We start from the raw sequence: 9,990 nt of genomic DNA on the forward strand, positions 1-9,990 counted from the left end.
CAATTTTGTATGAAATTGTTATGTATAAGCCCTTTCATTAATTATTGGGACTAAGTTGTTGTATATTTATTATTGCAAAATTTAATTAATAAAGTTTGATTCAATTTTATGGTTTATGATTATTTTTTATTATTTAATTGTAGGATATCCATTATTTTAATAACAAAATATTTTTTTAATAAAAAATATTCAAAGATGACACTTTAAAACTGTCATTGATAAAATTTATCAAAGATGACGCTTGTATAAGTGTCAATGTTGACAATTTTCTAAAGCTTATTTCAATATAAAATGCTCAAAGATGACATTTCCATAAATGTCATTGTTAACGTAAGTCAAAGATGGCGCTTCTTTAAGCGTCATTGAAGGCATAAATCAATGATGGCGCTTTTTAAAAGCGTCATTATTGATTGAAACCTATAATGACAGGCTAGGAAATGACGCTTTAAGAAAGCGTCATCTTTTGCCTTTCTTGACGCTTAAAAAGCGTCATAATTTCTAGTTTTTCTTGTAGTGAGAACATGGGTGTTGGGCCTTCATGATGGGTGCTAGGCTTTGGATGTTGATATTATGTTATTTGTATTTTGGACAATACTTATGTTATAAGAGAGACTTTGCTGTTAATTTCAAAATTGTAATATGAATATTTTGATGAATCAGGTTGTTTGTATTTTGGAGAATACCCTATTTATAGGGGAGACTATGTCGAAATTTTAATATTTGGATGCGAACATTATATTATTACATTTTTTTTCATTATTGTACTTGTATATTGATATTGGTTGCAGATAAATATTTTGATTAATCAGGTTGTTTATATTTTGGAGAATACCCTATTTATAGGGGATACTCTGCCGAAATTTTTAAAATTTGGATGTGAACATTAGTGTTAGACAATTTTTTAAAAAAATTATTGTACTTGGATATTGATATTGGTTGCAAATAAATATTTTGATTAATCAGATTGTTTGTATTTTGGAGAATACCCTATTTATAGAGGATGCTCTGCCGAAATTTTTAAAATTTGGATGTGAACATTAGTGTTTGACAATTTTTTAAAAAAAATTATTGTACTTGGATATTGATATTGGTTGCAAATAAATATTTTGATTAATCAGGATCTTTGTATTTTAGAGAATACCTTTTTTATAGGGGAGACTCTGTCGAAATTGTTTAAATTATAATATTAACATTAGTTTATTATGACAGTATAGTAATGGAGCATAGAGAGGCCAGATTCGATCAAGATCCATTAGATCGCTCTATTTTAATGTTACAGGACAGACATAGGTCTCAATTAGTGGATTCTGGTTAGGTATATATGTATATATAAATATAGATGTATAGAAAAACATAATCATAAACCTTAATTAAGTTCTTATTTATAGCTTAATCAGGTCTTGACATGTCGACAACGTTTATGGACATTCATGCGAGAGTGGGAGATGGATCCTCGTATTTGGCAATATGTGATGCAGTCTGGATTTTATGGTGTATATTGTGTCGGCCACATTTCACTAGATTGGCCATTGATCACGAGTCTTGTTGAGCGATGGCGGCCCGAGACACACACATTTCATTTACCTATGGGAGATATGACTATTACTTTACAGGATGTAGACATGATTCTAGGATTATGTATTCACGGGCCTCCTATCACTGGCACATGTGACATAGATTGGTCACTACTATGTTCTAAGCTTTTAGATGTCGTCCCACCTCCATCCCAGATTAGAGGGTCATCTATATCAGCATGATGGTTGCATGAGCAGTTCTCATATCCACCAGTAGGGGTCGACGATGATATTTTACAGCGTTATGCGCGTGCTTTCATATTAGCACTATTGGGTGGAGCATTGTTTGCAGACAAGACTGGCACACATGTGCAGTTATGTTACCTTCCACTATTGAGAGACTTCACTAAGATTTCTCACTATAGTTGGGGCAATGCAGTGTTGGCATACCTATATAGAGAGAGCTATGTCGTGTGAGTTTGGATAGTACCACAGAGATTTCTGGACCTATCACACTATTACAGGTATTTTGACATAACTATCTATTCTAATTAATTGACTCACATTATTGTTGTAAGTTGTCTAATTTTGATAATGCTATCTGATTTTGTAGTTGTGGTCATGGGAGAGACTTCATGTGGGTCGACCTGATTTCGGTCGTCCTCCAATGCCTATAGTAGTCCCACATGTACATGATGATGTAGTTGATGGTTTACATGATCATTTATTGCTAGATGAGGCACTCCCAGTCGATCCATTGGGCCATAGGTGGAGAGTACCCCTGTCTTGGTCTCATAACCCATCACCACATGTGTTGACATTCTATCAAGATCAATTGGATGCCCAGACATAGGATTAGGTAAAGTGTAGATGCGTAAGATTACCTTTGCAATATTTTCCACCAACGTGACTAATTATTTTTTTAAAAAAATTACAGGTATTATGGGAACCATATACAGCAGATTTGATTGCACATCTTCCGGCTATATGTCAGGCTGATGAAGAAATTTGGCGAACTATGTCGCCTCTAATTTGCTTTGATATTATCGAGTGGCATAGACCAGAGCGAGTTTTACACCAGTTTCATATGCAACAAGGGATACCTCCACCTTGTTTGATAGATATGGAGCTACATTTAGTGGATAGGTGAGGACGACATCAGTATGATTGGGTTACATTCCATGCTCAGTATATTTCTCTTTGGGCTACTCGTTCTGAGCGTATTGCGATAGCATCACTTGCGATTACTGTCATGGCTTTTTATGATCCATATATGCAATGGTATCGACGTATCACGCGACGCCTGATCGCACCTGTTTTGCATAGAGATCATATGAGGTTCCATAGTACAGCTTCTGCCACTGAGTTATTGGTGAGAGCATTTGAGATACAAAACCATTTTTTAATTAATGTTAAACTTAAATTATGTGCAAATGCCTCATGTTTCATTTTCTTATACGGATCACCGCCGTATTTCAAATGATTTGGAGGAAACTCACCGAATTGCTATTGATGTTTTATGTGCTATAGGAGAGGACCATCGCTTACACTCGACACATGAGTCATCCACATCTTCAGGGCCATCCATGAGACCACCATCATTGATTATGCCTGTTAGGGTACCACCCATTAGAGGTCGGGGGAGAGGTGGTCGTCAAGTTGGTCACCGACATGTACATTTGGCATCTACTTTGGTACAACTCTCACATCCACCAGTCACATCTACCTTTCCTCTATTTTAGCCATCTGCATCATTAGAGTCACCACTCTCTCCCCCTGATGTATCCATACCAGCCCATTCATCTCGACCCGAGACTAACATACCATCTACCGCTACCCCTGTTCAGCCATCTATATCATTGGATGCACCCCTACCTATTACAGAGTCTATTGCACCCCCACCTGTTACAGAGTCTATTGCACCTCCACCTGTTACAGAATCCATTACATCTCTACATTTTCTTCAGGGAACAACTCATGCCGCATGATTACATGTATGGGTACCTAGAGGACATCGAGCTCCATGTGTACGTCGAGTTCTACCTCCATCGGTTCCATCTAACTTGACAGCTCATGTAGATGACGTGTCACAGTCTATAGAGATGGAGACTTTTCAGATAGCACAGATGGATACAACAAATATGGCCATCTACCGTAAATGTTCACAACGAAATAGAAAGATTCCATCATGTGGGACACATTGAGATCTTATTTCATGTTTGTAGAACTATAATACTTTGGTTTATACATTTAAGGTTATATAAAGTGTTAATTCAAATTAGTGATGTTATGTTATTCTCCTGTTTCCTTGATAATTTAAACAAATAAAACTCAAATGCATCCTAAAGTCTAAATGAAAGAAATTCTAACTAAATAAATTATTACAACCATTACCTATTTTTCTTTCATATAATTAAAAAATTATACATTTTAACCAAGACATAAGTTCAAATCATACTTAATAAGAAATAACCTAAAATCATAATCATTGGCATTAATTTTCATATGAAAATATAAAATTTTAAAATAATATAAACACTTTCTTTAGTTATTTTAAAATTTAAAAATAATATGAATAAATAATTTTCTTTAGTTCATATGTGAAAATATTCGTAAAACAAATGAATATTTTATTTACCATAAATATATAATTTTTTATGGGAATGCATGTAGATCAAATTATTTTCTCAAAATTTCAAGGAAAATATGAAAAAATAAAGATAATATATATTTTAAAACAGTCACAACGAAAAAATTTGTGAAAAGCAAATTTCTAAAATCCCATACTTTTTTACACATGAGTTCCCCTTAAAAATATTTGTGAAAATTGTAAAACCACAGTCCGTGACTGTGGTTTTAAATAAAATTATAAAACCACCATATGTGACTATGGTTTTTATGACATTTTTAAAACCACGGTTACTAACTATGGTTTTATGGTTATTTTGATAAAAAATATTTTAAAAATAATATTAAAATTACAACACCATTAAAATAGACGTGGATTAAAAATAATTGTAAAACCACAGTTACTAACTATGGTTTTATGGTTATTTTGATAAAAAAAACATCTTAAAAATAATATTAAAATTACAACACCATTAAAATAGACGTGGATTGAAAATAATTGTAAAACCGTAGTTACTAACTGTGGTTTTATGGTTATTTTGATAAAAAATATTTAAAAAATAATATTAAAATTACAACACCATTAAAATAGATGCGGATTTAAAATAATTGTAAAACAACAGTTACTAACTGTGGTTTTAAGGATATTGTTGTAACTTTTAAAACCACAGTTACTAACTATGGTTCTAAGAGAAATTGTAAAACCACAGTTTGTAATTGTGGTTTTAAGGATATTTCTGTAAGTTTTAAAACCACAGTCACCAACAGTGATTTTTTACACTTAAAGAATAAAAATTTATGTGGATGCTTACGTGGATAAAAAATATTACTTTGACAAATATTTTGAAATGGGTACTATTCTTACCATTTTTTTTTACAAATAAATTAGTTTGGTCTTAAACTCCTAGAATGAAGATGCATCCAGAATGAAGACCTCCTAGAATCCATACAATGTTCCATTGAAACAGTCGAAGTCCACTCCTTCATTGATGTTGGTAACACAACACGCAAAGCCTCCACTCAAGCTTCCCTAGTCTCACCTCAAATTCTAATGCCCAACCTCAGTGGCTTAATACATCTGAAACTGATGCCAAACGGATCCCCGTTGAAGGAAATTATGGATACCTACAAAAGATTTAAGAATCGGCTTCATCAGTACAAGCCTCAGAAGCAGTTTTCTGGAAATGTACTTAAGCTCCATGAGCAGACCCGTAAGTTGCAGCCGTGTCTTTGATCGAGTCAGTAAGCTGCTCTTCCTCAAGGTTCGAACCAGATAAAGGCAACTGGAGTTACGACTGGTTACACTTTAACTTCTTCATGGCCTATGCAGTTGGAATTGCAGATGATATACATGCTGCCATTGACTATATATAGATATGCAAGTGCTCATATTGATGGTATCGCTACAAAATACTCCGAAAATGTCGAAACAAAAGTTATTCAAGAAAAGATGGCAAACTGCAATGAGAGTCTATTGAAGATCTCAGAGATGAGAGGTTTGCTGAATTCAATAAAGATGGCAAGTAACTTGATGCTGATGTTCACCTCAAGCACGTCGGCGACGGTCATGCTGCTACACATGTAGTGATTTTGATGGAGGACAGTGAGCCCATTGGTGAGAAATCCTTTTATAACTTCCCAGAATGCTTGGGAAGCATCCCTGCTGTTTAAATGAACTTCCCGAGAAGCGCTTGTGTAACTTGCTAAGCTGGCTGCCTGAGTTGAACCACTGTGATATCAGTGGGGGAAAGAAACAACAAAGACTTAACGAAGAGATTGTTTGTGATATTGGATATAGGGAGTTTGTTTGTGATATTTTGTTTGAGATAGAGTCTAAAAACGCAGGTTCTTCTGACATGAAAGCCATTGAAAACTGACGTGAGCCACCGAACATTTCTGCTCATGACAAGAAGAGTTGTAGGAAAAGTTGGCAAAGGTTGTCTGATGATCATTGATGTCCAATCAGTTCGACATTTTCGGCTACAGTAGGCACCAGTTGTGAGTGGCTTTCTCGAGACGTCGTTCCTAATTCCCGAAAGCATTGCAGATGAGTATGAGACTTCAAGATGGAAATTAAAGAATTTCCCATGACTGCCAGATTCGGTACTTTGATTTGAACAGAATGGCGTCTCGTGATTTCTGGAATCATGCAAACGAATACACCCAACATTGAAAATGGATCAATTTCCTATGACCTGGAATCTCAACTAACTCTCTCTGGGTTTGAGAATTCCAACCGTAGCCATGTCATGATACTACAAGACACCAGAATTTGAATTCAAGCAGCCACAGAAGGTTTCTTCCAAGCTGATAGCACCACCTAGCACAGGTTTTGATACCTTAACCTGTGGACAGGGTTTGCTTTTGGGAACATTCCATATACTCGAAATGGCATCAATGTCTTCTAAGTCACTACTTTTGGATCAGTATTTAGAGCTGGATCTTAATATCGTTACGCTAGACTGTCGCTTTTGGTTTCAGAGACATGAATTGCTTGGATAATGCATCCGGCTTGGCAGTTATAATTGTAATGCCAGTCATCACCTGCCTAATGTCTCTAGTTACTGTATTGTGCTGGCACCAGAACATCTCCTCTATAATTGGCTTCATATTTTTCTCTGGCGTAATTGAAGCTTTCTACTTCTCGGCTTTTCTCATCAAGTTCCTGGAAGGAGCATGGATTTCTAAGCCACTCCTGAACATGCATGTAGGAATGGATGACGAGTCCAATAATCGTGACATGGTGAATTCTGGTTTAGAAATCCCTAATGCAGGTGATGGTCATGCTAATGCTCTTCATGCTAGCGTTGATGTTGATATGAATGGTGCCAGCGTTGAAGATCAAACTGAGTAAATTGGGTCTACTGCTGAATATGGTACGGATGAACGACAATTAAGGCAAAACACTCTAGTTTTCTTGCTACTGAGATCCACTACTCATCAAAAAGACCTATCCCAAATCAGTCCAACAAAAGTTGAATCACCAAATTATTATTTTTTTTGGAAAAAATGACGACTTTTTTTAAAGGAAGTGGAAGAAACTTTAGCATTGTGGTTCCTTGGGAACAATGGGATGATAATGTAGAGTCACCAAGAAGACTTAATGAGGCTGCTGTAATGGAAATGGATCTTGAAGACAAAGAAAAGGATGGCCTTTGCTGTAGTTGCTTTGATGGGTTCAGCTGTAGTAGACATCAATAATAAGCAGCTCGTTCAACTCTCCATCTTTCATGTGACTACACTGGTTAACAGAACTTTGGAATTTGTCGACTATTTGTGGAAAAATCAGGGATTGAAGTTCTATTCGAACTACTGTCGTGACTTAATTTTTCCTGTTTTTCTGAAGTAATGCCTATTGCTCTACACAATATCCCAGTTTACAAAAGGCTTTACTCAACATCATCCAGCATTAGTACTACGTAAAACCGACCAACAATTCTACAAGTCTCCAAGGCTTCCTCGTTCTCAATACTAATGGTGGTGGTGCTTTCTCTGGTTTGGGTTCACCTTTTTTTTAGCATCTCTCTATTGAGTATTCCAAGAAAGGCGGAAATTTCATATAGGCCATGTCCCTGTAGGTTTCCCTGAGATTAAAAATTCATGAACAAGGATTTTCTGGATCATCTAAATTTTCCTAGTCATATTCCTAAAGATTCTAATGAAATAAAAAGGGGATTTTTCCCCAGATCAGTTGATATCTATATCTAAAACAAGACTGCTCAATCAAGTCAGAATGTGCTTGAACTTCGTCGTAAGGTGGATCAATCTAGGGATCGAAGTGCAGCATGCTCAGTCCAGTTCTTCAGAGAGGAATTCACTATTTGAAATACCAGAACCAGAAATTTTTATGGGTCCGTAGATCACTTTCAGTGAAATCAGCCCTCTGCTTCTCAAGGTTTGGTTACAACTGGCCCCTCTTTCTCGAAGATTGCTTTTGCTAAATCATTCGTTGGTTTCTCGGAGCCTCTCACAATCAGTTAGTTCGCTCAACTCACGTACCTCTCCTGAGATAGAAGATAAGAGTCATGCATGGCTGACATCCACTGCTAAGCATTCAAGACCGTCTATAAGGCATTTGATGAAGTAGACGGAATAGATCGAAGTCGCACGGGGTCAAGTGGAAATTGAGGATCTATTACAGTCCCCTCAACAGCAGGAAAGATTATATTCAGAGGTTCATCTGCTGATGTCATTGAAACACGACAACATCATTAAGTTCTATAACTCTTGGGTTGATGATACGAACAGGACTATAAACTTGATTACAGAGTTATTCACTTTCGGGAGTTTGAGACAATATCAGAAGAAGCATCAGAATGTTGACCTCAAGGCTCCCAACAGTTCCTTTCTTGAAGGCTGAAGTGACTCAGCTGGTTCAGCTTCACATAATAGATCTCCGCTGCATGCCAGAAGCATTGCCATATTTTGTCACCCCAAAGGAAGTTGATGAAAATTCAACACTCTTGCAACAATTGCCACATTGGGTAGCTTGTTCAATTAAATAGGCTCTTGAGTTCCTCACTCCTGCATATAAGGGACACCCACGTGTTATGGCTTATGTTCTTAAGGCTTTGGAATCATATCCTCCTAACCGAGTTACTTTTTTTATGCCCCAGCCGGTTCAGGCTTTACGCTATGATGAAGGGAGGTTGGTTGAAGGATATTTGCTCAGAGCTGCTCAAAGGAGCGATATATTTGCTCATATTCTGATATGGCCTCTACAGGATGAGCAATATGGTCCAGAATTGGGAAAAGATGCAGCCTCTGAAAAGAATAGTTCATTTCAAGCATTATTGTCAGTTGTCAGGCCGCGACTTGTTGATGGTTTCACCCCCAAAACCCTTGATTTGTATAATAGAGAATTTCATTTCTTTGGCCAAGTCGCATCTATTTCTGGTATACTTCTGCCACTGCTTTTGGAGCCATGAGTGTTTTTCAGACTTTTCTAGAGGCTGCTGAAGGCATGCTTAAGGAGAATGTTGTTGGGAACAGAGCAGTTGGGTCGTATGGAGTAAATATTCTTCAAAGCCATATAAAAGACTCCAAGAGTCTGTCTATTTTGACATATTGCAACGCTGGAAGTCTTGCAACAACTGGATATGGCACTGCTCTCGGCATAATCTGTTTCTTCTATGCTGAAAGAATTTTATAGAGAGGCACTATCCCAGTGGATGCTATTTGACTCCATTAAAAGCATTATACCCTATTCCTGTTCCTATTAACGTGGAGGCGCTCACTGTTGCCTTTAAACAAAAGCATAGATGGAGATATCTCGACTTCTCAGTCCTCGGATTTCTGAAAGTGTTTTATCTCAACGAAGCAAGCTAGATCAATGACGCCTTGAGAATGATTCAAGTCAAACTCGGTGCTCACGGGCCAGATTATTTTCTATCCAGATTTTGAAGGATCGTGGAATCAGTTCACGAATTACCAGCAGCATTGACATGATGACCAAGATCAAGAACACTGTTATTAATCTGCCATTTCCTTCATGCTCCATAAATCGAACCCTCTTTGAGTACATCCCAACTCGCATTCAAGTTCTATCCTTTTGACATATGATTACGCTGCAAGGGTCACAAAAATTAGTTCTAGGGTGTGCTTGAAAACCAAATTAAGGGTTGCAGATAAAAAAATCGATCAGTGCACCCCAGTTGCACTTAGAAGTCAATCCTGAGTCAAATGTCTACAGTTTTGAAGTAATGATTGCTTGAGATCATCTCTGGGAAGGTATTTTATAATGAGAAACCAAGGCCCCGCGTGAATCATGCTAGTGAATATTTGAATGATAAGAAAGAACTGTTTTTATTTATTTATTGTGAGCTGCGTCCAAAAGCAAATTCAAGAC

General features: G+C 36.8%; 1 protein-coding gene across 1 annotated transcript; it reads left to right on the plus strand.

The window, feature by feature from the left end:
- Nucleotides 1-8,458: 8,458 nt before the first annotated feature.
- LOC117905968 (phosphatidylinositol 4-kinase alpha 1-like) lies at nucleotides 8,459-9,294 on the plus strand. Its single transcript, XM_034818871.1, has 3 exons — nucleotides 8,459-8,626; nucleotides 8,759-8,937; nucleotides 9,024-9,294. The coding sequence occupies exons 1-3, from the start codon at nucleotides 8,459-8,461 to the stop codon at nucleotides 9,292-9,294; spliced, it is 618 nt and encodes a 205-aa protein (XP_034674762.1).
- Nucleotides 9,295-9,990: the final 696 nt, after the last annotated feature.

The sequence above is a fragment of the Vitis riparia genome, chromosome 2 (genome assembly GCF_004353265.1).
Source record: "Vitis riparia cultivar Riparia Gloire de Montpellier isolate 1030 chromosome 2, EGFV_Vit.rip_1.0, whole genome shotgun sequence".
Classification (NCBI taxonomy): Eukaryota; Viridiplantae; Streptophyta; class Magnoliopsida; order Vitales; family Vitaceae; genus Vitis; species Vitis riparia.

Bases quoted from the DNA above. Each gene is read 5' to 3' on its own strand.
- LOC117905968 (XM_034818871.1), top strand. From the start codon at position 8,459: ATGTTGACCTCAAGGCTCCCAACAGTTCCTTTCTTGAAGGCTGAAGTG. The intron at 8,627-8,758 runs GTAGCTTGTTCA...TTTATGCCCCAG, and splicing joins TGCAACAATTGCCACATTGG to CCGGTTCAGGCTTTACGCTA. The intron at 8,938-9,023 runs GTCAGTTGTCAG...TCTTTGGCCAAG, and splicing joins AGTTCATTTCAAGCATTATT to TCGCATCTATTTCTGGTATA.